Source organism: Pygocentrus nattereri, chromosome 1 (assembly GCF_015220715.1).
Source record: "Pygocentrus nattereri isolate fPygNat1 chromosome 1, fPygNat1.pri, whole genome shotgun sequence".
Taxonomy (NCBI): Eukaryota; Metazoa; Chordata; class Actinopteri; order Characiformes; family Serrasalmidae; genus Pygocentrus; species Pygocentrus nattereri.
Genome location: NC_051211.1, coordinates 20,259,791 through 20,287,548, shown reverse-complemented (window position 1 = coordinate 20,287,548; position 27,758 = coordinate 20,259,791). Strand labels below are relative to the sequence as shown.

Below are 27,758 nucleotides of genomic sequence, written 5' to 3'. Positions count from 1 at the left end.
AGAAGGGAGGGATAATGAATGAGAATGAAAGAAATACAGCACACAAAAAAGAACAACAAGAAGATAAAGTACCAGGCCAGGTTGGAAGTGGGATGCCAGCTCTTTTTCTTTTCTTCCCCCTTCTTTTTCCTGCACATTTTTGCTGCTCCTCGAAGCATCCATCCTTTGGTCATCTTCAGTTGCCTCTCCAGATCCCTCGTTCTCTTCTCAGTTCCTCTCTGCTCTCACACTCCGCTAAGTAGTAACCTCATTTCTCCCTCTCTCACGCCTCCTTCCTTTCGGACCCATCCTTTCAGCCTGCTGTCTCCTTCATCTGTCCATTCAGCAGTCTTTTGCCCCCCTCGTGTCTGCCGAAGATACTCACTTGGGTCATCAAGATTTCTGTAAAGGCGCGATTCTGATGAGAGGAGAAAAATCACGAGAGAAGGGGGAACAATCTGCAAATTTAGTGTTGGGAAAAGCTTGAGCAGCAGTGGGCAAATAGAAGAGAGAAGTCAGTCGGGTCAAAGGGAAAAAGCTGGTCTGGTTGTGGGCCCTGGTTTTTTCAGGGAGGCGCGAGGGGGAACCATTGAGAGGCTGCCTCTGTTTCTCCGTCCGGCAGAATGAAACGCAAAGCACGGACAGGGAGAGAGAGAGAGAGAGAAGAAAAGCGGCAAAAAGCCCAGCAGACTGCTCTGACTATGGCCACCAGAGAGTGAGAGATAATAGAAGAGAGTAGGAGAGAGGAAGAGAGAAAGAGCTGGCTAGAGACAGTCGTGCGTAAGAGAGGGAGACAGTAAGGGGTGCATGCATGTGTGTGATCAAATGCGAGTGCATGAAGAGGTGGGAGGGGAGAGAGAGAGAGAGAGAGAGAGAGAGAGAGAGAGAGAGAGAGAGACAGAGAGAGAGAGAGAGAGGGAGAGATTGATAGAGAATGAAAAAAAGAGGCTGGGGTTCACAGAAGGGAGGGAAGAAGGAGGAGTGTGACGGAGAGAAGAGTTAAAGGGAGGGGGGCTGGAATACATTTTCTTTTCCTCTCCTCTTCTCTTGACTTCGATTTTCTTTCACTCCCTCAACTGCCCTCCAACCCCCCAGCCAACCTTCATTCCTGGGCAAATAACTCTGCCTTTGGATTGAGAGATAGAAAGAGAGAGTGAGAGAGAGAGAGAGAGAGAGAGAGAGAGAGAGAGAGAGAATGAAGGAATGAGGAAAAGAGAAAGAGAACGAGAAAGAATGAGGGAGACTTGTTCTCACAGCTTTGTTCTCTCTTTTCTTACTTTCTCTCTCGCTTTCTTTCTCTGCACATGCACTTGAACTCTAAATCCTGTCTGGCAGCCCCTCCCCCTCTCTCATCTCTCTCTTCCCCTCCTTTCCCCCTCTATCTCTCTCTGATAGAGGCTTGAATACTGCTTGCAGGCTGTAAGTGAGAGGAGCGAGAGGGAGGGGAGAGGAGAGAGGACAAGGGGGACAAAAAGGGGAGAGAGATGGTGAGGGGGGAGGGGAAGAGGTTTGTAGGAGCAGACTGTATGCTGAGAATGTGTGCATGTGTATATATGAGAGAGAGAAAGTGAAAGAGAGAGAGAGCTCTGCACATAGGGAACTTTAAAAAAATATTTGAAGTCTGAATCAAATAAGCTTTAACACGGTCAAGTAAAAAAGCACTGAAGTTTCTGAGTAGAAAACAAAAATGCTAAATTTCCTTCAAGATCAATTAAGTATCTATCTATCTATCTATCTATCTATCTATCTATCTATCTATCTATCTATCTATCTATCTATCTATCTATCTATCTAAAAATGCTGTCCGACTTACTCAAATACGTGGCGCACAACTGCAGCGGTCTCTCCCACAGCACAGAACATCAGGTATCACTAAATTAGTTCTACTGCGCTTACAACCACTGTCTCGTGAGGTGCATCCACATGAATACTAAACAGCAAGGGTAGTTGGCATAGCGTTCATTTGCAGGTAAGGAGGAGCAGCTGTCCCAGTGAAATATCTACCCTCTAATTGCTAGATGTTATTTACCCTCTAGTTTCTACAGGTCACAGTCTGTGAAGGTAGAGATAACCTTCATTTTCAGAAAGAGATTGTTACCCTTCATAGTCCTCCGGGTACACAATAGGCCCCCATGATATTTCCAAGTCAAAGTGTACAAAATGCACAAGGGAACCACTGACATTTGCAAAGCAGTATGGGAATTGCAGGCCACAACATGTGTCCAAGTACCATGGGCCTCCAGCTTCAGAAGGGTGAAGTTGGTGCGCCATAAAAAGTGCAGAAAAGGAGATAAAGATGACCTTTACTAAAAATGATATTCAGTGACCTTGGGCACAGGTTTTGAGAAGACCTTCTGCTCTTCAATTCTTCCTGATTGACTCTCCAGAGGACAAACATCTCCAGAGGGCTGAATTCACCGCACTTATCTTGCTGGTTCTGACTTTGGCCAATGGCTGCACTGGTACCTCTTTCAGGTACAATGACAAATGACAAATTCATTGGTACTTCAGAGCTTGGCATGGAACAAATAACAGGTTACCATTTACCATGTCGAATCAAGGTAAGCCCTCGCTATTCCTCAGACAATATCCGTGGTGAAGATTTGAATGTCCCCACAGCAATATGTGGCAGCTCAGTTTAGCACTTGAAGCCCTTTCAGGTTCTGTGAGAAGGGCAAGCTATGGTTGGGGGCCCTTTTCCTGAGCCTGGCAAAAGTCCACCTACAACTGTCACAAAATGGGAGCTAAGGTGCTGCATACCGGTATAATGATTTCCAGGTCAGCATCATTCACAATGTGGCATCAGGTTTTCTTCCAAGAACATGGGCAACATGTAATAGTAAAATCAAATTCTGTAAAGAAATGCAGTTTAGCCTTTTCACTGCTTGGACTCCCCCTCCACTACAATCTGTTGAACCAGATCAGGTTTCTTTGATAGGAAGGCTTGAATAACAATATAGGCACTGCATACCAGCCTCCATTCTGCAAAAGTACCCCTTTGCAACAGCAAAGGTTAATAGTTTAAAAAAATACACTATATGGACAAAAGTACTGGGGTACCTACACATCACACAGGAGCTTGAATGACATCAAATTCTATGTCCATAAGGCATTAATATGGAGTTGGTCCACCTTTGCAGCTTTAACAACTTCTCCTCTTCTGGGAAGCTTTCTACAAGATTTTGGAGTGTGTATGTGGGAATTTTCGCCCATTCGTCCAGAAGAGCATTTGCATCGTCAGACAGTGATGTTGGATGAGAAAGCCTAGCTCACAATCTCTGGTCTAGTTCATCCCAAAGGTGTTTGATGGGGTTGAGGTCAGATTGAATCTTTGGCTTGTGTGTAGCTGCTCGGCCATGGAAACCCATTTTGTGAAGCTCCTGATGCGCAGTTCTTTTGCTGATGTTGCTTCCAGAGGCAATTTGAAACTCATTAGTGAATGATTCAACAGAGGCACTGTGTCCTTCAACATTCAGCAGCCCCATTCTATGAGTTTGCATGGTCTACCATTTCGTGGCTGAACTGTTGTTGCCCTTAAGTGTCTTCTATTTCACAATAATAGCACTTACAGTTGACAGGGGCAGATCTAGCAGGACAGAAATTTCACAAACTGACAAAGGTGGCATCCTATGACTGTGCTATGTTTAAAGTCACTGAGCTCATCAGTACGACCTGTTCTACTGCCAGTGTTTAAGAACGAGGCTGCAAGGCTATGTGCTTAATTATATCCCCCTTGTTTGCAATGGGTGTGGCTGAAACACCTGTAATCAATTATTAGGATTTGTGTCCCAATCTTTCTAAGTTCCAATAGTGTACCTTTCTTTTTTGTCTGTGTAGTGTTTCTTCCTGAATATACTACTCCCTGGCCCAGGTATCTGCTATGGGGCTGTTAGCAGATCCCAAAAGTATTAGAAATGTTGAGCTGGAGGTAGGCTGATGGACATTTGATGGTGATGGAGGCACAGGACAGCTTGAGGTAGGTTTTCAGGCACTAGGGCACTAGGAGCTGACCCTGTGAATGGAATGGACCTTGTGGCATGGACTCCCAAAGGCTGAGCTCCTTCTAAAGGTGTATAGTGGGGTTGAGGTCAGGGCTCTGCGCAGGCCAATTAAGTTTTTCCATACCAAACTTCACAAACCATTTCTTTATGGACCTTACTTTATGCATGGGGCCATCGGCATGCTGAAAGGTAATATTATACCTTCCCCAAACTATTGCCATCAAATCACACAGTTCTCTAGAATGTCATAGTATGCTGTAGCATCAAGATTTCCTGCCTTGGAACAACTAAAGGGCCCTGCTGAAATCATGAAAAGTAGCCCAGACCATTATCCCTGGCATTATGTATTTGGACAGGTCATGTTCTCCTGGCATTACCCAGCATTTCCTGGCAGATGCTTGATATGATGTATCTGATGTTAGAGTTGTATGCAGTTTCTCAGCCATGAACTCATTAAGCTCCCAATATACAGTTCACAATAACAACACCTATAGCTGACTGGGATGGTTTTAGTTTTGTAATTGGTTGAGTTGTTTGACAGGTGACAGCGCTTTGTCACTGAGCATTTCAGTATAAACCATTCTACTGCCAGTGCTTGTCTATGGAGATTGCATGGCTACATGTTTGGTTTTTTGCACCTGTTAACAATTGGTGTGGCTGAAATAGGCAAACCCACTAATTAGCAGTGGGATCATATATTTGGCCATGTGTGTAGTGCATATGAGAAGTAATAACAGTAGCAATACTGATACAATGGAGACTATAGACAAATATATTTGCTTACAGTTTTTGGTGGTAGCACTTGTACTAGTATTGGTACAAAATGTAATGGGGAAAAAAACCCACACACACAGAGGTGCATATGTGAAAACATTTTATTATCCATAAAGAAATAGAACCTTTGTATATTTTATATGTTTTTTTAATATTATTTATGTGCTATGAAAATGTCTAAAACAAGCATTTTTGTTAGTTTCACAAAACTAAGCTGTTCAGAAACAGCAGCCCTGATATGCCTATGAAGATTTCTGTCATCAGGTCATTGAATTATTTTGTAGCGTTTGAATGTGAATAGACTTTTTTGGTGTAGTCTTGAAACTCTGCCACACATCTGAGGGCAAATTAAAAAGAGTCATAGGATGCTCATACCTATGATTTCATTAAACTTGTGATTACAGAAGTGTGATTTGGAGCGCAATTGCTTAGGGAAAATGTCTTCATAGCATTGTAGGGTGTAGTATTATGATGGTAAGTGTGGCTGCTATTTGCTGTTTTCAACTTTAAGCAGTTACTCTGACTTAATATGAGACAGTTTTATCTAATGTCATCACAACAGACGCACAATATGGTGTAAAAAACACAAACTTCCAAAACAATTTCATCTTTTTTTTTTCAAATCTGGATATTTTTACATTCGTAGCAAACCTTGAAACTTAAAACTTGAAGCATAAAACTGTTAAAGATATTGGTAGATTCATAATAGTATCTGCAGTCATCTGTGATTTGTTTACGTTTTGAGCAGACATGCACTTGATGTTAGTTGTAGACATCCTGCAGACCTTGTGATGCTATGCAACACTACATTGGAATGCCAGCTTGCTGTTAGGACATGGTGTAATTTTGAGTTATGGCCAATCATAATCCCAACACTGTCCACATCTTTCCTAAATGTCAGTTTATTTGTCTCCTCTCATTACTGCTTAATAACTGTTAAACTGTCCTTCATCATCTCGCTCAAGCTTTCATGTTCTTAGCAGTGAACTAGTGTCCATGTGAATTGACTTTGAATATAAAGTTGCAGGTATTCAAAAGATGTACCTGAGGCATCTGTAAAAGTGAGACCAGAAACTGTATAAGAAGTATAAGATGCCCATTTCAAAAGCCAAATATAAAATCAACCTGGGTAAAATTTGATTTGTCCTTGTTGGTAGTAATCTGTGTCATCAGAGGTAAGATATAAATGGAAAAAAACCCAAACATTTCCAGACATGCCACAGCAGAATGCTTTAGCTAGACTGCTTTGGGTTTTCAGGTTTTTTACTGTCTTTATGCACATTTCAGCTGTCTGTTTGCAATTTATTGTCTTCATTGGGGTCGGTGTTCTGCTTGTCAAGAGTGGATGCATGCTTTATTGGGAAATATTGCATAGGTTGCTGGGTTTATGTTAACCTGTGTTTTCATGAATGTTTGTGTAACCTTGCTACTGTTTTGTCTTGACTGGAAAAAAAAATCTGTGCTCATAGTTATAATGCTGTGTTTAGTATGCTGGCGTTGTAGTACTGAATAGGCCTTCTTTAACATGCTGTGATATCATCACAAAATCCCTGACACAAAAAACACAAAGAATTTCTTAAAGCTTTAAGATTGACACAAAAAAATTACAACCCCAATTCCAAGTTGGGACGTTGTATAAAACATAAATAAAAACAGAATACGATGATTTGCAAATCCTTTTCAACCTATATTCAATTGAATACACTACAAAGACAAGATATTTAATATTCAAACGGATAAACTTTTTTGTTTTTTGCAAATATTCACTCATTTTAAATTTGATGCCTGCAACACGTTCCAGAGAAGTTGGGACAGGGGCATGTTTACCGCTGTGTTACATCACCTTTCCTTTATACAACACTCAATAAGCGTTTGGGAACTGAGGACACTAATTGTTGAAGCTTTGTAGGTGGAATTCTTTCCCATTCTTGCTTGATGTACAACTTCAGTTGCTCAACAGTCCGGGGTCTCTGTTGTCGTATTTTGCGCTGTTCAGTTGCTTGTTAAGACTAATAGCTTATCAGCCAATCACATGGCTGCAACTCAATGCATTTAGGCATGTAGAGGTGGTCAAGGTAACTTGCCGAAGTGCAGGCCGAGCATCAGAATGGGGAAGAAAGGTGATTTAAGTGACTTTGAATGTGGCGTGGTTGTTGGTGCCAGACGGGCTGGTCTGAGTATTTTAGAAACTGCTGATCTACTGGGATTTTCATCCAGAGCCATCTCTAGGGTTTACAGAGAACGGTCCGAAAAAGAGAAAATATCCAGTAAGCGGCAGTTGTGTGGACGAAAATGCCTTGTTGATGTGAGAGGTCATAGGAGAATGGGCAGACTGGTTCCAGATGATAGAAAGGCAACAGTAATTCAAATAACCAACCAGAATCTCAGGAACGTTTCCAACACCTTGTTGAAAGTCTGCCATGAAGAATTAAGGCAGTTCTGAAGGCAAAAGTGGGTCCAACCTTGTACCTAATAAAGTGGCCAGTGAGTGTAAGTCCTCTAACAGCAGAAAATAACAGCTTTCTTTTTTGGGGATCTAGCACCAGGTCCATCGGGTTCATGTGGTTAATATAGTAACAAGCAGTTGGTTTCCTTCAAATCAAATGAAGACTTTTATTAAAACAAAGCAAACTAAAATAGTACTCCAGATAAATGAAAGCAAAATTCCTTCAGTACAAAACCTCTGCCCTGTTCTGTTTCTCTACTGTGTAGACTTCCTTTCTGAATAACAGTTAAATATACTACTACACAAAGTTCAGGACTTGTACTGCAAGAAGTGATGAAAGTAAGGGCTAGACCTTGTGTTTTGTGTTATGCAAACAAATATGTTGTTACATACCTTTACTGTTTTTATTGTGGCAATAACCTTGTCTTGTGTCATTTTCTTTCCAGTAAATGTTCAGCATCAACATTTTATTCACAAGTGTCATGGTGACACAGGACGTTATTTAAAGTAGGTCTGTGCAGATAAGCTGATACACAGCACCCTCTGCTGACCTGAAGTCTCACATACAAATGTGACTGACCATGCAGAACAACTGTGTTTTCTGGGTAGCAGGCCTCGACTAATGTGATATTTCAGTTTCAGATAATCAGTCATAAAATGTCTGACCATACATCATGATTATGAATTACAATAATAAATATTGATTATATATTTTTTATAATCAACCAGTCAAACCAGAAACATTACCTACTCTAATAGTGACTTGACCAAATTCTGAAGGTTTGACAAATACAGACAGTGATGCTATAATGAATTATAACACATAAACACATGAATTTATGCCTGAGGCGTGATGTGTAAAGACTAGCAGTGTACTGTAAAGTAGTATACAGTCAAAGCAATATTAAGTACACATAATTAACTTTTTTCACAACTTTTTACAACTAAATATAATATAAAAATCCTCAGCATTGGTGTACACTGTTTGGTTTTATTACAATTTCCATTCTGTTCAGGGCACTTGCTTGCAATTTCCAGAGGGTGCTTCAGCACCACCTAGTAAATGGATCATTCTACCAAACTGGTTCAAAGTCAAAACACATTTTCTGACTTAGACTTTATTCCAAAGTCCTTTTGCTTTGAGAGATGTGTATTTTATTAAAATAAATGGTAAAACTTTCCATTTTGTCACTAAGAAAACCATCGTAACACTTTACCAAATGTTTTGGTAGTAATTGTTCCAGTGGTGACAATTTTAGCAATTATTTAAAGCATAACTCGAAATGATAGCCAGTACATGGCTAGCAAACACAGCTTTGAACAGTTGTACATATATAAAATTACATTTTTTCATTTTAACACAACTTGGTTAATTGCAGAAAATATGTTACACACAAATTTTCTGACTTTGAGACACATTTACTTCAAAGCACAAAGCCACCTCCTGCTCTAAAATGCAGGGGCATGGCTATAATGACTATAAAGAACTATAGTATTTGAAGTACCCTATAAATGATGATTTGGTATATATTGAACTGACTATCTCAGTTAATGCCTTTTTTTTTGGTGGAATTAATTCTACCGAATGGATCATATACAGTTTTATAGTACATACATGATATATCAACAAATATACACATGCATTGCATCTTTGATTATCAGAAAAGTTTAATAAGATGTCCAAAAATATACATTAGAAAAGGTGTCTCGTCAACTTACATATAGATTTTTCACAGAAGAAAAAGAAAATATCACCTGGACACTATTAAAGTCACCACTCTCTAGTGCTTGGCTGCACAACCTTTGGCAATGATGACAACCTCCAAATGTGTCTTGTATCAACTTCTTGCAAGTTTCTGTTGTTATTTCAGTTGCATCGTTTTTCAACTCCTGAACGTTTGCAGAATTTCTTTGACCAATAGAAGATTTCAGGTCCTTCCAAAGGGTTTCAATCAGATTGAGATCAGGACTGCTTGTTTAATGCAGTCCACTTTTTTTCTTTAGGACTAAGGCCTTGAATTTCCCACCCCAGCAACCAACAATGTGCCTATACTAGTGGAAAAATGCATTAAAATGCATGCTTGTGTTGTCATTAATAGAGTCGTTGTCCTAAAATATTCTTTCTTTAATGGTTTTATGAAAACAAATTTGATTAAAAAAAGATGAGACTATTTTTTTTTATTTAATAAGTTGCTGAAACTATTGATTGCAGTATTGCAGATAACATAACAGTTGATAATAATGAAATCATAATTGCTTCATTGTGTCTGATCAATCAGATGACTACGGTGTCCAAAGCTTGAGTCAATGGAGCATAAATGAAGTTTAGTCCCACCATCACCAACTTGACCAGAGCCCTGAAACAAATACAAAGTGATTAACAGTTTATTTCTTTCATGAAAGTCTTGAATTTTCATCTTTATGTTATTAAAAGGTTCTTAAAAAGTATCTGTCTTAAAGAGAGTCCTATGAACCTGCTAGTTAGATAAACTAAATATATACAGCAGCTTTTGGCAAATAAAAGATTTATTTGTTTTAAGTGGTCATTTGTGGTTTCATAAGTAAATACACTAAACCTAAGATCAAACTATCCTTACATTCTCGCATCAAGAGAATAAAAACATTTCCTACTTAAATATATCCTCAACCCTCTTTCGATCCATTCCTTGTGTCAAGTCATCAAATTTGCTGAGGAATCCAAACATTTTGTTCACAAACATACTGTAAAACAAGAAAAAGGTGTAATTACATAAACACAAAGGGCTGGATTCCTGGACAGGGACTAGGCCTAGTCCTGGACTATGCTTTTCTTTCAATGGAGAATCTCCATTTAGCATGCTGTGTGGTCCAGAACTAGGCCCAATTCCAGAATCTATCTGGAAAATCATCCCACTAAGTGCACATCCTTAAATCAGAGAAGAAATGGAATTCAAGTTACAAGAGAAAATGTCACAAGTAGTTACTCCCATTGGCAACCTGTCACAACAGTGGAAAAATTGTATCAATCTTAGCTCAGAGAACTAAGCAGTTTACAAAACAAAGCCTCCAATAAGACTCAAATAAGACTAAGACTATAACTTTGCATATAAAACATTCATTTACTGTTTGTAACCCTACATGTCACATACCTTTCAGCTTCATCCAGTTCATCTTGAGTAAGTGCTCCACTGGCCAGTAGTTTTTTAACGCAGATGATTTTCAGATTACCCAAATTCCTGGTAGGTACAAATAATGAAGACACATTCATCTAATGCAGGGTGCTCAGTTCTGGTCCTGGAGATCTCTGTGTAGTAATCTAACACTCCTGATGCAGGTAATGAAGGCCTTTAGGGATATCTAAACATTAGAGCCAAGCGTGTTGGATCTGAAATTTATAGGGTGGTAGATCTCCAGGACCTTGACTGGGCTGCCTTGATCTAATGAATCTTTAAACAGTCCATCTAATGTGCTAAATTCGCATGCAATTAAATTTCCGATCAATGTAGCTTTGGGTGGCTAAATGCTGACACTGTTACCTTAGGTCCCAGGCTGTGTTATACTGACACAACAAATGTGCATGCAAACCAATTTAAGGGGGATTCCACTAGTTCACAGAGTATTTATGTATGTTGCCTTATTACACCTTACATGTGCTTGGGGTTAAAAGCATATGGTTCAAGCCAAAACCTTCTTGTAAAACATCAGGCATTAATAACCATTGATAACAGTGATCTATGAGGTGGTTTCTCTAGAATGGCCAAACCAATCCAAATTACTTTTACACCTTAATAATGTAATTATGCTGAACTGATGGGATTCCCCTTTAAGAAGAACAGCTACATACTTGAACAGGTCAGTGAGCTATAGACATGTCAGAACTGAAATTCTGCTGAGGTAGTAAAGCTCTTACGTTATCAGGCTTCTTAATGTGTGATCATCAATATCAGCATTGATTCTGTCAGCAAATGCCCCAAGCTTGTTAAGCAACATTCGTACAATAACCCTGAAGAGTAGAAAAACAGTAATCAGCATTCACACCGTAAGCACTATATATTTCACAGTAACTACAAAAAATTAGCATGTAGTACATGTTAGCTTACCGCACTTGGGGTATTAGGAAATGTGGTTTCTGTCTCTCTTCTTTTATGAGTCTGTTTATTTCTTTTATGAATGCCATTGATTTATTATAACTTGTCTCTCTGTGAAGTCAACAGGAAACAGAAACAAAGTGACCAAATAGAAACTACATGTGAAAAATGAATGGAGCAGAGGGAACCTTCAGAAAAGGCCTAATGATTTATGTGAACTAAAAAAGCTTGTCTGTGATTTTTAGTTCATTTTTATTCAATTCATACCTGTATTTAAACTCTGCAAGTATTATTGTACTATTTTTGTTTTACTGTTAAGTTTCGGAAACAAAATGGTTAAATCTTGTTGAGTGGAAAATTGGCCAGTCAGAGGCTGTTTTTCTCAGTGATATCTATGTAGACGGCTAGAACTTCAAGAGCTGAAGGGAAATCATGATGCATTAGACTGTACATCAACATAATAACAAAGCGACAAAGGAATCAACCAATCATATTTTGATTTTCACCAGATGGGGCCAATGATCACTCTAGGCCTTCTGGAATCCTTAACACATCACTGACTCTGAATACGAGTGGCAGCATAATCAATGAGTTGTTAAGGAATAGAAAACAATGTGGACAGCTCTGTAACAGAGGTCACTACTGAAAGAGTCACTGTGAAACTGCTACAAGATCAAATGAATGCTTCAAGTAAAACATGGAATGTCTTTTAGAAACTTCCGATGCCTGTGTTTAATCTAGAACTGCTTTTCTGAATTGTCAGACCCACCTTAAACACTGCAGCATTTACACTGGTGCATTTAGGTAGCAGAATGCAACGGCTGCATCATTTAAGGCGGAATGTAAAATTGGAAGGATAACTTCAGTCTTTAATCTTGAATTCTAGAATTCTACAGTGACTTAAGCTAAAGTTAGCATTATTGGATTTTTCATATTTAGACCACATTTTGATATTCATGGCCCAAATTGATCTATATTAAAAAATCATCAGGAAAAAATTTACCAAACATCACAAATGTGTATTAATAGCCTTCATTAATATATTCTACTGTATTAGTATGATGACTGCTTACCTAAAATATTGAACCTCTTCATTGCCTATCAGGGCAGTTGATGTGTTCACAGCTTTTAAATACAGTTTCCAAAGCACACCCTTTTCAGACAGTGTTTCATAAATGGGGTAAAAGAAAAGAACAGCGCTCTTGCTCACAACACTATGAAACAATTACAAGGAAAACATGGTTAGATAAGTATATCATAAAATTGTTAAATAAATGTTTACAGTGTGGCTTGGGATGGCATTGACTACTCACTACTGAAGCTGGTACTTGTTATTAGGTTATTAGGTCATTACTCCTGCTAAGCTTCTGTGTAATTGCTGATAAAGCTATGCTTTCCGATGCTGAAAAAAGGATACCTTGTACTTGATGGCCTTTTTGACTGGAAATTAAATAAATGAAGGGTAGACTTATATTGTATATTATATTGTACAATATTGTACACAGTTAAAAATATCTGGTTAAACTTTAAGCTTTACACAAAATAAGGGTTCTTTAGTGAAGAAAATGGTTCTACATAGAACCTTGAACACTCCAAGAACCCTTGGCATGATTAAAGGGTTCTTTGCATCATGATCAGGCTCATCAGAATGATGATGAGTGTGCTGTAGATGGTATTATATAATACCTTGTCGAAAAGGGTTTTTTATGTACCCTTACGTTTTCTGCTATTGTTACAATGTCAAGCTTGTTACAATAGAAGAACCTTTCAGAATGCTACATATAACCCTTTTCAAAAAAAGTTATATAAAGAACTATCTACAGCATGTTCTCCATCAGTCTGAAGAACACTTTCATGATGCAAAGAACCCTTTAATCATGCCAAAGGTTCTTGGAGTATTCATGGTTCTATATAGGAACATTTATGTACTGAAGAACCCCTGAAAAAACATTTTTAAGAGTGTAGATCATGCTCATATGTCTGCATGACAATTACATAAGCCTTTCATGATAGCTAATGAAGTTACATAAACATTTATAAAGGCTTCTTCTAATAAGCAGTCTGCTTTTGCCAACTTCATTTTCAAATTCCTAAACAACGTCTGTATGACGTAACAGATTTTTGCTGATATTAGGTTCTGGCAAAAGACTTTCTGGCTCCTTTTTCCTCTTTCTGGAGAACATAGGCACCATCTTTGGCTCCTGTTTCTATTTGTGTCCATTTCACATGCAACTCTTAAAAATCAAATTTATAAAAAAAAAGATACAATTTCCAACCCAACTTCATCTCAAGGCAGTTTTTCAATGAACATATATACAAAAAAAACACAATTTTTTATAGCACCACTGCTAAGAAACTTCATGATTCCATGAAGCAGCTATTTGAGTGACAGAAAATTCAGCAATAAGCAACTGCACAAACTGCTTAAGAGTCAAATAAAAGTGAATAAGCATAACTCATTTCAGAGTTTTGGCATTACTTTTAGGACTTTATAACAACAAAATCAAACTCACTTTACTTCAGGCTCAGATGAAATATGCACAACAACTACAATGTTAGAACAGTGTAATGTCATTGCCATACGGCTTCAAAAAACCTTACAAAGCCATAAAATATGATGCTTATTTCACTTAATCTCAGAAAAAACATATAGAACGCTGTCATATCAGAGTATCAGTATCATATCCTTCACAATATAACTGCAATATTTCCATTTCAGGGTTACTACACAGTGTCAAGGCATCAAAATTTTTGCAACCAGCTTACTTGTCACAGTGTGTAACAATCACAATGTGTTTGGCGTACCAAAACTACACTAAGCTACATGGTCAGATGTCATAACGTGCTGTCATTTCACTCCAGAAAGTGTTAGGACAACCTAAGTACAGTAAAACCGGTGGCTCTTGGCGTGTTCAGCTTAAAGCTGAAGTTGACAATAGATGTATTTATGACAACTGCCAATTCTTAGAAGAAGCCTTGATTAATGTTTTGTATGTTTATGGCAGCTGCCATTTAAGGCTTAAGAAATTATTATGTAGCTTTTGTTTACCTGAGCTACAATGAAATGTTAACCAAAATCTTACCTAAAACTGCTGTAAAGGTTCTCTCAGTCAAGCCACTTTAAAGCAGCCACCAGTACCAAAAAAAAATTCAACATTTTCTTTCTTTTTTCTTTATTAAGTGAACTTTACAGTAAATACTATGGAAATTTTGTATTAGTTTTTTTAAGGATGGTTTTTGCTTTATAACTGTAGTAACTGCTTTTAATTAGTGCTATACATACAGTTTCTTCCAGAGTACTCTAGGACAGGGTTCTTTAATTTCAATTTTAGAGGTCTAGAGGCAGTAACAGGTAATAATCATCACTGTCTTTTACCTGACAGTCCTCGAGCACCTTTCTTGACCAGCGTAATAGAAGACGTTTCTCATTATTCCAAGGCCTATGAGGTAAAACTCTTCAGCGAAATCAAAGTGAAGCCTACAAAAAATATACAGATAATACGTTTTTAAAAAATCATATATATAGGTCCAATTACTGAACAAACAGGTACAAATGTTGTTTAGACAAGTTTGAATCTAAACCTTTTAGTTATTTCACATTAAAATGTAGCAATGAATTAATGAACTAAGTAATCATCAAAACGAAGATGTAGACAATTACACTATATTGACAGTGATTGTGAATATGTATGCTACCAAATGAATGCTTCATATCCCGTGATATTTCAAATTATTGACAATGAGTATCAAATAACGAAATAATTATTTGCAAGGTACTATTCATAATTTTCAATAGCTTCATCGGGACTTCATAACACATGCATAAGCATTGAGTAACATATTACTTAAGCAATTAAACAAGTTTTTGTGCCAGTAATCTAATTCAGTTTTTCATGACTGAAGCCACACAGAATATAGAGTACATTGAAATGTTTTGTACACATAAATACATATAGATGATTCTACCAAATCAGATCAAAGTCAGACTTTTAACTGACTTGGAAATTTTTTTTGAAAAATAGGAGACTGAACATTTCAATTTTTTAACAAAACAATCATAAAACTGCTGAAACTTTACCAAGTGTTTTAATAGTGACTGCTTCACAAACACAGCTTTGAGCAGTTGTACAGACATTAAATCAAAATATTTTCCATTAAAACATAATTGATTTTCATACTTTGGGACACATTTACTTCAAAAAACGATCTAACTCCTCATCATGTGGCCATGAGGAACAGGGATGCAGCCTCACTTCCTGCTCTAAGATTCAGGGATGTGGCTAAAATAAATTCCACTTATGGACTAAAACTCTTTCTGTAGTGACATGAAAATGTGGAAGAGCATTTTTTTTACTTAAAAAATTAAAGTCTTGATACATTTTTCAACTTCAATGTAAAATAAATAAAAAAAAAAGTTAAACTGCTAAAAAATAAAATTCAATTGGTCTCTGCCTTAAAAGCTCCATTACTTGGGAATTACACTCTGTAATGGTGTTATAAATGGAACAATTTGTGTCACCTCAGTTTATGGCCTCTTATGTCAAGACAATGAGTGCATTTACATGCACTGAAAAATCTGATTACTAAGCTAAAAACCAGCTGGAGCCCATCAGAAATATGAAACATTACTTACTGCCAAAATTCCTTTACTGTTTCCCATTCCATTAATGGTGTCAGCAAGTCATAGAGTACTATCAGATATTGGCTCGCCACGTGGCTGTGAAAATACAGTATTATTTTGGTTCAACAATTATCTTTGTCAAAGTTGAAAATAATTGAAATGTGTTTGAGGAACTCTGTGTCTCCACTACGACCATGTTAGCCAAAAATAAGTGTAGAGTCAAAGACATAAACTAAAAGCACATACAATGAGCCAGAAGCACAGAATAGCAGTGATCACTCCCTTTCGTCTTATTACTAATGTGCTAAAGAGCCCTTATCTCTGTTTACTAAATCTTCCCACCCACTTTTTTATGCCAAAACAGGGTTTATGACATCACAAAACATAAGTAAATCTGCCTCAATGTGGTCATAAAATGGTTTTCTTTTCTGTCCTAGAACACTTGTCGTTGACATATATCAGCAGTTCCAGGATCCACAATCTGGCTGCCAGGTCAACGGGATTAGCATTTTGTGCTATTTGCTATGACAATAATTGTTTATCATTGTTTCATTAAAAAAAACAAATATAAACTAGATGTGCATTTCCTGAAGGAACTGCAAGAGTGCTTGAAAAGAGCTGCAAGTGTGTGTGTGTTTGTGTGTAGGTGAACAACACCTCCTTAGGTATGTGTCTGTGTCTGTGTGTGTGTGTGTATGTGTGTGTGTGTTTGTCTGTGTGGTGTGTGTGAGAGGGAGAGATGTATGTGTTTGAGGGGGGAGGGGGAGAGTCATTCAAATGAACTGTCACTCTGTTATTATGCAGCTCTTAGTGGAGAAGCTTTGTTTGAGTCCGATTTGCACCCTCAGAACAAACAGTCATAACTTGGGAAATGTTTACTCTATCGCTTAGCCAGATAGATGGTGTGAGTTGAGACCCCTTGAGGATTATTTTGGTGTAATGTTGTGTATATTGAGCAGAAAATCTCTGAGTTATGACAAGTTAAACACAGAGAAAATGTTGAAATAAGCAGATTCTGGTTTTGAGAAATTTACTTGGGAGTGAACTGGGCAGATTCATGCGCCTAGTGCCAAACAAATGCTCATTTAAATTACTCTAAAGCTAATTAATAAAATGATGAGATATTTTGAGGTTTCAGAAAGGACAAGTTTGCCATTTAAAACTGAAAAGGAGTTTCTAGGTGAAAGTTTAAAGATTTTAAAGCAGATTCCCTGCGTGATCAGCTGTGTCTGTGAGACTGAGTGGCCTGCTGTGACGTCATCGATGTCAGTTAGAATTTTAAGTTCTGAACATTCCGCCATTCATTCTTATGGGGGGTTTTTAATTTTTAAACTTAATTTTATTAAAAACTACCAATCCAATTGACTCTAAAAATACATAACACAAGTCACAGCGCCGAGACCTTCGAAACGCAGTTTGAATAGAGTCTGTACGTTAAACGGTTCTGGCTGTATTAATCACAGAAAAGTGTGGAAGAAGAATAAGAAGAAGTATGAGAGATAACAATAGAGATAAAAATAGAGATAACAATAGAGGGCTTTTTCAAGCACCCTAATTAAAAGATTCCAGCAATCATACAAAAATCCAATAAACAATAGATAATAATAATAATAATAATAATAATATTCATAATAATAATAATAAATAAAAATTTAAAAATTCATACAATCATTAAAGTGAAAAATGCTTTGAGATTTTTTATTTGTATAGAACTATTCAACAACTGCAGTTCTACAATATACTGATATCTGAAACTTTCAAATGAAAATAAAACTTTCAATGTCATGTATCGTGCTTGGAATCACTTTACTACCTCTTCACAAACGGGCTGTTTCCAAGCTGAAAGCTCCAAGCTTATAAACATGTAACATTAGCTAAGGTAACTTACTATTAGCATTTGTCTGTTTATATTAAACACTGGCTGCATTTCTCTGTGTGAATTTAAAGCCATGTGATCTACTGTGCTTTATTATAGTAATGATGTAATGTTGACCACCAGTCCACGTCCACGCAGAGTTTTACCCAATTTAGGACATTGTGCAGGACTTTCTGCAGTAACACATGATGACAGCTTCATGACACCAAAACAAACGAGTAACAAAAGGCAACCAAAAGAATTGATGGAGTCCTTGAATTGTTATTTGAATGCATGACTTACCGCCATTTGCTTTCAAACTGTTTTTGCAATTCAAGAGTGTCTTTAAAGTTGAGAACTCTGTCCCAGTAAAAAAACAGCACTCTGGAGGCAACTCTGTGGAACAGACAGGAGGAAACAAGAATCTTCACTGGACTGGTCTGTTGCTCAGTACACACACCTTCATCACTTCAAAGAATTGGTCAGCATAAGGAGAGAGATAACAGACAGCTTTGACCTGCAAACATCTCTTTACAGCATACAGCTTACCTTAAAAACTGCAATAAGCACTTTAACTGACCTGCCAGGCACACACTGGACTATAAGTATTAGCTATGATATTTAATAATGTTTAAAAACTACATGCCTTGATGCCTTTTTTTATTTTCTGAACTTAGTTCAGTTAACAATACACTATAACATGTTTTTGCATGCTTAGCATGCGTAAACGGTTCTTTGGATCTTACCCAATGCTTTATTTGTAGATCTTTCAGGGACATAAATAAAACTGGGCCATAGTAACCCCTTACATGACCAGACAAAGTCACACACTTCTATAACCTAAGAAGCCCCACTATTTTGCATTGAAGTCCCTGTAGTTACTGAACATAAAGGCTGTGCAATACGCCTGGGCTTTTAAGGGGGGACGAAGAAGCCAAAAATTAAGCCAAAAATCTACAGCCCACACACTTAAAAAGGATGTAATTTTACTGTAGTAATTATTGTATAACATCTTAACCTCTTGTTAAGGTTATTGTATAACATCTAAACCTCTTAACTCCAAAATGGAGTTAAAACTTTACAGGAGAAGGAAAAGAAAAAGTTTTTTCTAAGTCAATTTGGGATTTTCATTTTGATCCATTCATCAGGAAATTCACACACCATGTAAAGGATAACGGGAATTTTCAGATTATGACAAAACTGATAAATGACAGCAGCGAAATCACGCGTAGCTATATTATCTATGATAAAAAATGGTCACTGTGCACTGTTGTGTTTTGGAAATTTTTGCTATTCTGAGATCTTATATATCAAAAAGTATTGAATTTAAAATTGAGAAGCCATGCTGAATAACTGTAACATCTTCATATCTTACAGTAAACCATCATAGGGCACTTGTGGTGTTGGTTGTTCACTGGGTTTCTACTGTAGTTTTCTCCATTAAAATGTGTAGCAAAAATGGTGCAGAAATGGCACAGTAATTAGCTGTGCTGTCTATAGTATGGGGCAGTCATGGGCTGGAGGTTAGAGAACCAGCCCTGTGACCGGAAGGTTGCCGGTTTGATCCCGTTAGCGGACAGTCCATGACTGAAGTGCCCCTGAGCAAGGCACCTAACCCCCAATTGCTCCCCAGACGCCATGGATAGGGCTGCCCACCACTCTGGGCAAGTGTGCTCACTGCCTCCTAGTGTGTGTTCACTAGTGAGCATGTATGTGGGTGTTTCACTGCATGGATGGGTTAAATGCAGAGGTCTAATTTCGCAGTGTGCAAACACAGTGACAAATGGTTGTTAGTTCTAAAGTCTACGATCCTTCTACAGTTTATTTCTTCAGTTCCTTCAGAGAGAAAGGATTCATGTCACAATGACAGACATATTTGATAAAGACACTTACCTCACTGTCAAAAGAAACGCATCACTTTCCTTCTCTCTCTCAGTTCGGTGAATTTCATTAAACTTACGGAGGACTTCAAATGAGGTGTTCCTCACCCTTCAACACAAGAGAGACGAGAAAATGCATGCTATAATATTATTGTTAGAATTATTGTAAACAGACATTATTAACACATTCACAGTTATATTATATTTCCACCAACTGAAACAACTGCTGTGTTACTGTAAATGAAAACATTATTAATATTATTATTCACATTTACACGTGTTTACATATGAATGTATTACCATTCAGACATTTCATCAAAATCAACTCTTTTCAGCTGTGAAATCGCGTCCATACCAAACTTCAGAGCATTCACAATAAATGTTTCCACAGTGCTGTTAAACGCAAAGAAAAGAAAAGAGTGTCAGCTTTGAATCCACTGCTTCTATTGGAAATAGAAGACAATATAAATGACTTTTACACAGTGATCCCCAACTGTATAATAATACTCTATAATAATGCAAAGAATAATGAAAAAAATAGATCTGCAAAATAATTTTAGAGTTCCATATCATGGAATATTGGCTTTCATGTTTTTGCAATAGAAGAGCTTGAGGAAGTTTGTAATAATGTTTTTAAATGAACCATTCATAAGCATCAAAATTAAGGGACGTTAAGGGAAAATAATAATGTTTAGGAAAAGCTTTTACAGCGTGTTAATTATTTTTATGTCACTAAGGAAATGCTTAATAATTCAAATGGTAGTTATTAGACACTATTAGATAACCACCAAATTGCTATTTATAGGGACTTGTTATTATAACGAATTACACAAACATTTCATTCACAAACATGGTTCCTTAGGGACCTTAAAGAGCCCTTTCCTGCCCTTCCTCTCTTTTTTAAATAGTGCTCACTATTTAAGCCCTTAAATGGTTTTACTACACACTTCTATAACCTAAGAAGTCCCTGTAGTTACTGAATAATAAGCCTTAGTATGTAATAAGAGTGGGATTTTAAGGGCTTAAACACAGCATGTTCCTGACACAATGTTTAATTAATACATATATATTATAATACTTCATATTATAATGATAATATAATGATTAGCCTTCAGTTTGTGTTTGTATATAAACTCCATTTTCTGCCTGTACTGTACATACATTCTGCACCACTTGTTTTGGAGTGTTCTTTGCCTAAATCTTAGTGTTTTAGCTTTTTATTCCCATTTCCTTCAAGTTTTTAACTTTCTACCATTGTGTTCCTGTTTGTATCTCAAATAGCAATACATAACAACATGCTTATAGTGTCCCAGAACAGAACAATATACTAAGTACAGAACATTCTTACTCAGTGGACAGCAGGTAGCAGAGAAACTCCATTGGTTCACTTTCAATTGATGGAGCATCAGGAAGGTAGTTTGCAACTAAAGTGCTATAAAACAAATGATGGTGATGTTACAAGAAATACATTCAAAACCTACTGTAAAACATTTGGCCTTAAACAGTGAACTAAAATAAGAAAAGCATTCTTACCCCAAGATCTCTTTGGCTTTGGCTCTTTCAATGGTCCCTTTGAACATGTTCACAACTCTATAGATGTTCAATAGCAGAATGGTTAGCATGAGATATGCAAGAAAGAGGTATATTTATATTAAGACCCATTGATTTATAAGTATTAAATTTTTATTGTAAAATGCACACTCACAAATTGTTTTCATCTTTGATGTAGCTGTATCATTAAACTAACAGGCAGAAGTGCGTGTAAATGTGTGTATAATAGTTAAAAACCTGAAATAAATGTGTGATTCGCAGTAAATTAACCAAAACTGTCATGCATATCATCTATAATACTTATAAGAAGAATAAAACTAGAAAACAACAGTAATACTATAAATTTGTGCACACAGCAACCAAAGCTGATTCTTCATTTGCTCCTAAATCTCTTTTTGTTTCCTCATCAGGTAACACTTTATTTGGATGGTCCACTGTTGATGCTTTGTAGTTACTCAGTCTGTCTTTAACTTACATTCAACTAAACATCAATGAAATGCAACTGAACTTGAAGTTGATTGTGAAGGAGTTTATTAAATCTAACCCTAAACCTAAACCTAACCCTAACCATAGTGTTGATAATCAAGTGAGTATCACCAGGAAGTTTGTTAATAGTTTAAATGTCTGTAGACCATCTGTAGGGGACCATCCAAGTAAAGTGTGACCCCACATCCTACAAAAGTTTCAGAAATCAGAAACAGAAGTCTGTAAATCATTAAAAGGTGGTCAAATCTGCAATCATTTAACACACCTCACTAAATTCACAAATGATCCAAAGAGGAAAATTCTTATTGATGAAAAACCTATTATTTGTTGCTCAATGGCACATTTTTCTAGAGTATTTCTTGTTGTGTATTGATTATTTTTGGCTTTGTACGTGTAGCATGGGCATGTTGCTGTCGTAACTACCTAGATTTGCTGTCTGCAGTTTACAATTTGGTCAAATGAAATGTTTTGTTGATTTTCTCAGAAAAAACGAGTTAACATATCTCAAAGGGGAACACTACAATATTGCAGTGTGACATATTGGAAAAAGAGACATGACAAAGCTTTTGCACAGGTCACATTTTATGTTAGCTTTCCAATATGTAAAATTCAGCAAATAAACTACAATAGTGCATTATAGTAAAGTAAACAGAAGAATGACAAAAATACACTTTAAAAACTGCTTCACTGGCCAAGCAATTATTAGCTGTTTTTAAATAGGAAAGATGATGTATCACATTAATAAAACTTTGTGGATTGTGAATGTGAATGCAATTTTGGAATGAGTGCAAAATCAAGCAAGTTTATAAGGTAAAACATTAACAATGTGTTTGTATCATTTTCAGTTTAATGCAGGTCCACTGCTTTCTGTTCTTATTAGCATAAGATATACTGTCCTCCTTATTTGGAAGTGAGTTATACTTTCCTATACAATGTCAAAGTGCACTCCAGAGTCATCTTTCACAGCTAGTTAATGATCACTTGAGTTAAACCATGAGTTTAGTAATGTTCACAATAGCAGTTCTGTGGGAAATGGATAGAATTCAGAGCTTACGGTAGATACAGCTGAACATTTTGCTCCGTCGCCAGTGAGTGGAACGTTTTCTTTATATCATCCTTATAGTGCAGGACCAGCCTTCGAACCGTGCTGTGAGATAGAGAGTAAAGGATCAATTATGTAAACATTTCAGATTTAAACTACACCTTATCCTATTTTCATTTACACAGTGGATCACAGATCAGTGATTTCTGTAAGGAGTGTGAGTATGCAGTGCAGGTGTTGCACTGCTGTGTATAGCTCAAAAGTGGCTGCAGTGGACCACAGCATTGTGAGAACACAAAGAGACTCCTATGGAGGTCCAACCACTGATCAGGCTGCAGCAGGACGTTTCTGAATGGTAAGGGTTTCCATTCATGTACTTAGCCCCATTTTTTAATTTTTGCTTTGTGAGTGTTTGGTAGTTTGTAGTCAAGACTGTCTGGCTGACTTAGTCAGCGCATACACACAATAGGTTAACATTAACCCTCCTATGTATTCGCTGTGAAATCATGTTGGAACCAGCAGCGGTGACTACGTAAAGGCGAGGTTGGTTATTATGGTTATTCTAGTGGAGTGCTTATTTGCTGTGGCAAACTAAAACAAAATCTCAATATCCTTTAGAAACTCATTCTTTTTTAAAAGTAAAATATGCCACAACAGAAATGGCATATACAGTGACAACATATGTGACCTTGGTCTCCTAAGTTTGATCTTGGAATGTTAGATTTCTGAGCAAGCCTTGGCTGCCATTCTCCTCATTGTAAAACAGCAGACTAATCATTTGGACAGTGAATCATTTTAACAGAGTGCTCATTTTAGCAAAGTGCCAAAAAGCATTGCACTACTCCAGTCTTAGGACTGGTCTCAAGAGCGTAAATTAATGGTCTTGGTCACGTCTCAGTCACGACATCATTTAAAGTCAGTTTTGCCTTTGACTTGTGTTAAAGTGGGACTCAGAAACTCTTCTAAAGACCATACCTCTGTTTGAGGCAACTGGAAACCGTACCATTTTTTCTATTATTATTAAATAACAACAATACCTTCAAATAAAATAAAACAATCCTTTCTCTACATGTTTAAACAAAATGTTTGCCAGTTGAGGATCTGACAACTAATCTAATAACTGGGTGTTATTTATTTGTTATTGTTCAGTGGTTCTGAAATTCAAACCCTGGTGTTTTTATTTAATGGTAAAAATAGATGTGTGTTGTTTGGCCTATGTTCAGTTGACTTTAGGTGATGATTCTGCATAAGAGATTGAGAATGACCTCACCATCATTTGCTTCAGTGTTATGATGCAAAATTGTACTCAAACTATAATAATTATTAATACAATTTCAGAAAAATAAAATGATTTAAATTGTGCTTGAATAATGTTTATGTATAAAATAGGATTCATATTTGATGGCACATGATATATTTGATAATTATTAAATTGTTTATTTTATATTATGATAAATAATATAAAAATATTACGTTTATATACGTATTATGGCATTGGCCACAGGACGAGAGCACCAGTTAAAAAGGTACTGTTAATTGTTGTTTTGTTAGTTTTAGACATGTGGTATATGGTTATTTAGGTTATTTAGGTGTGTGTGTGTGTGTGTGTGTGTGTGTTGGGGGGGGGTCGCCAACAAGCTGGTTGTGACCTCTCCATGGGCTCAACGTTATGTACGTGCCTATTCCTGCTGGTATTTCATTATTATTGAAAAACCATTATTAATGAATTATAATAATCATAATTCTTTTTGGAGCAGAATCATGGCTTCTTCCTTTGACTGCCATTACAATACCAAGCATAATGAATGATAATCAATGTACAATGAACTACAAATAAATTCCCTTTCTTTTTACTGTTTTATTCTAAAACAAAAATCTTATTCTGCTCTGTCTTTTCTCAGCCTCATCTCTCCTGGTCTTGGTCTTAACTTGGGCTCGACTACAACAAAGTCTCTGTTTTGACTTGGACTTTATGTGTCCGGGTCTTGGTCTTGATTTGGCTGCAGCAAAGTTCCAAAGACACTATTGCATTTGTTTTTGTTGTGCTGTTCTGAAAATTTGCTGTACTTTGTATATCAGACATAATGAAGCAAATTAATTTCTAAATTGGCAGTTGGTGTTTTACAGCTGTAATAACCACAAATAACCAGCATATTTATAACTGTTTGGACTCACCGTGCTGCAACAATTAAATCATCCTGCGCTTCTTTACCTCTTTCCTCTACACTAATTCTGTTGGCTGTCTCTCTGAAGGAATTCCACTTGTCCTGGATTGCAATTCTGTAGAAGAAGTTAATAGGTGTCATTAAACAGGTGTTGATTTTACTCATAGTCTGTTACTCATTAGTAGTTTATCTGCTGATTGTTACCTGTTTGTTCTCAGCATGTCCTCTTTCACCAGTTTCTCTGTGGCCTCTTTGACTTTGTCCAAACAGTTCAGAAATACTTGAACTCCAAACTGCAACATTCGGTCAATGTTCTCATACTCTTTCTCTGATATCCTAAAACTCTCTGCTCCTTGAGTAAGAACAGGTAAAAAGTTACAAAAGAAACTCCCTACATTTAGATTAAAGACAATTATCTTAAATGTATACAAGCACACATGTATACAAGTTCAATACAAGTGAACCTACCTGAAGACAGGAGTCCTGTAAGTGCCATAACGACCAAAAGCTTATTCATACTGAAAGACCTGGTTTGAAAAGCATATAACAATCTGCTTTAGCTTCTTTTTGGTAAATACACTTAACACAAAAGGCTACACTTCCTCAGTCCTATAGTGGTCAGCAGAAGAGAGTGGCTCTTATAGTCAGGCCTGGGCATATGGCCCCACATAAACAAACAAATGTCTGATAAGAACAGACAAACATTTGTGAGATTTCCCTACAATCTGACTCATCTGTTCTCATGATGAGAACTTGAATCAGAGGGCAAAAGTAAATGAACTGTAGAAGATTCTCTAAAGATGATTCTGTCAATGATATGCAATTAAAATCCAAATCAATATGCAGTTTACATCCTCTTTTAAGGAAATATAGATTTAACTGTACAGTTTGATCACATTACTGTACACTCATTTGAAATAGATGGGAAATTAAATGTGTTTTGGGTTATTTTTTCCATTATTTGTTATTTAATACAAAAAACAGCAACAACTCAGCTTGATTTAGAGCGTCAGTAACAGCTGTTGGTCCAAGAACATTATCTTTTTAATCTCTTAATTTTGTTCACAACATACATTCAGAAATACAGTCATAAAATGTAAGCAATATGCCAAACACTCATTACACAGCAATGTTTAACACAAATACCTACTTCTGTACTCTTCGTGAATTTGACCACGACTGATGGTTCCACTGTTCCACTGTGATGAAATGTATCGTTTAGTGATGCACAATGACATCACAATCATGTAAGTATCAGCACATATTTGCTTAAAACAAAAATATCCATACTGGGCACCCTCAAAAAATCAATATTTACTTGAACTTGAATTATTTCATTAAAAAATAAGCACATTTTGGTTGATCCAACATAATATAAGATTGGTTAAACATACTCTGCTGTTAATGAGTCAACTAAATTTATTACTGGTCATCCACCATAGCGGAATTTGTTTGAAAGCTGTCATTCAGAACCAGAGTATTACAATCCCACAAAAACAAGGCTATTAACTAAAATATAAAATGTAAATCTCTTCCACTGCTAATGGCAACAGACTAAACTAAATATCAATATGTTGATTCTACTGAAAGATCCCATTTGAATACATGAAATCATCAAAAAAGTGCCCTTAACTCAAAATAGCTGAGTGATGTAGAATATATCCTGTTTGTCTGAGTTTGCTTCTTGTGATACCAGATGAATAAACACAATTCATTCTCTTATTTGACCTCATTGACTCTTATGTTCTTTCAGTGCTAATACCTTAAGTACATTATGAAAATTGATCAATTTAATTAATATCAACTTCATTTCTTTATGTACAAGAGGCAGTTCTGTTTTTTTTATGAAGATGTTTAAATTGGACTGATATTTCAAATTGATGTTTGACTATGTATTCATTCATTCTTTTTGATTTAGCGGCAGTTGATTTTCCACTTTTAATACTGTGCATGAAAGTTTTGTCTTACAGCTTATTAAGTCCTCTAGAACTACCACTTGCCAACTGGACCCCATGCCAACACACTGGGTGAGAGCTTGTGATGCTTCAATTTGTCCTCTCATTACTCAGGTCATCAATGAATCACTCAGTTCAGGTTTTGTCCCAGCTTGTTTGAAATTGGCTGCCATTACACCGGTTCTCAAGAAGACTGGTTTAGACCCTGAGAATTTAGCAAATTACAAGCCAATCTCTAATCTCCCATTTCTCATCAAAATACTTGAATGGACAGTAGCAGTCCAGTTAATAGATCATATTGAATCCAATGACCTGTTTGAAGTTTTCCAGTCTGGCTTTAGAAAGAATCACAGCACTGAAACTGCACTTGTTAGAGTGGTGAATGATTTCTTAATAGCAGCTGATAAGGGGTGGTTGAACTTACTTGTTCTATTGGACCTTACTGCTGCTTTTGATATGGCATGCAATAGTCTACTACTACATGGCTTCAAAATTTGATTGGCATATCTGGTACTGCACTTGTCTGGTTTCAGCCATATCTAGCAGACAGGAAGCAGTTTGTCTCTATTGGAGGTAACAGATCTGACTCATGCTCTCTATCATGTGGTGTCCCTCAGGGTGTGAGGGACGATGTGCAGATCTATATATATACTAAACCATCTAGCAAGTTACCACCCTCTGTGTTGATTAATTGTTTAGCTGATGATAGGACATGGATGACTGGGAACTTCCTGAGTCTTAATAGCAATAAGTCGGAGGCCATATTAAATGCCTCACCAGCTACAGTTATAAAGATAAGCGACACAGCTGCCTCTATCCCTGGTTATATTGTCTCTCTTTTTTGACCCAGGTCAGAAACTTGGGAGTGATTTTTGACTCCACTCTGTCTTTTGAACTCCATATTAAGAACACTTGTAAGGCAGCCTTTTTCCATCT

At 36.8% G+C, this 27,758-nt stretch overlaps 1 protein-coding gene and 2 long non-coding RNA genes across 4 annotated transcripts in view; 1 reads left to right on the top strand and 2 right to left on the bottom strand.

Annotated features, from left to right (window-relative positions):
• LOC108443582 overlaps positions 1–781 on the bottom strand; it is a 40,126-nt gene extending 39,345 nt beyond the window's left edge. Inside the window, exon 1 of the long non-coding RNA XR_001859147.2 lies at positions 73–781. This is a non-coding gene — a long non-coding RNA (uncharacterized LOC108443582). The remainder of the gene's footprint in view (positions 1–72) is intronic.
• An 8,062-nt stretch (positions 782–8,843) lies between these two features.
• LOC108443600 lies at positions 8,844–25,491 on the bottom strand. Its single transcript, XM_017724356.2, has 17 exons — positions 25,336–25,491; positions 25,072–25,219; positions 24,878–24,982; positions 22,715–22,807; positions 21,157–21,213; positions 20,972–21,055; positions 19,924–20,016; positions 19,637–19,732; positions 18,047–18,139; positions 15,901–15,984; positions 14,644–14,745; positions 12,341–12,481; positions 11,280–11,378; positions 11,090–11,182; positions 10,329–10,415; positions 9,832–9,921; positions 8,844–9,557 (listed from the first exon to the last, which is right to left on the bottom strand). The coding sequence occupies exons 1-17, from the start codon at positions 25,382–25,384 to the stop codon at positions 9,476–9,478; spliced, it is 1,596 nt and encodes a 531-aa protein (XP_017579845.1). The 5' UTR covers positions 25,385–25,491; the 3' UTR covers positions 8,844–9,475.
• The window catches only part of LOC108443601, a 15,372-nt gene continuing 10,290 nt past the window's right edge, over positions 22,677–27,758 (top strand). The window contains exons 1-3 of one of the 2 annotated variants that reach the window (XR_001859151.2): positions 22,677–22,748; positions 22,888–23,057; positions 24,604–25,027. This is a non-coding gene — a long non-coding RNA (uncharacterized LOC108443601). Of the gene's footprint in view, positions 22,749–22,887; positions 23,058–24,603; positions 25,028–27,758 lie in introns of those variants that run through there. The other variant, XR_001859152.1, reaches the window with a different exon arrangement.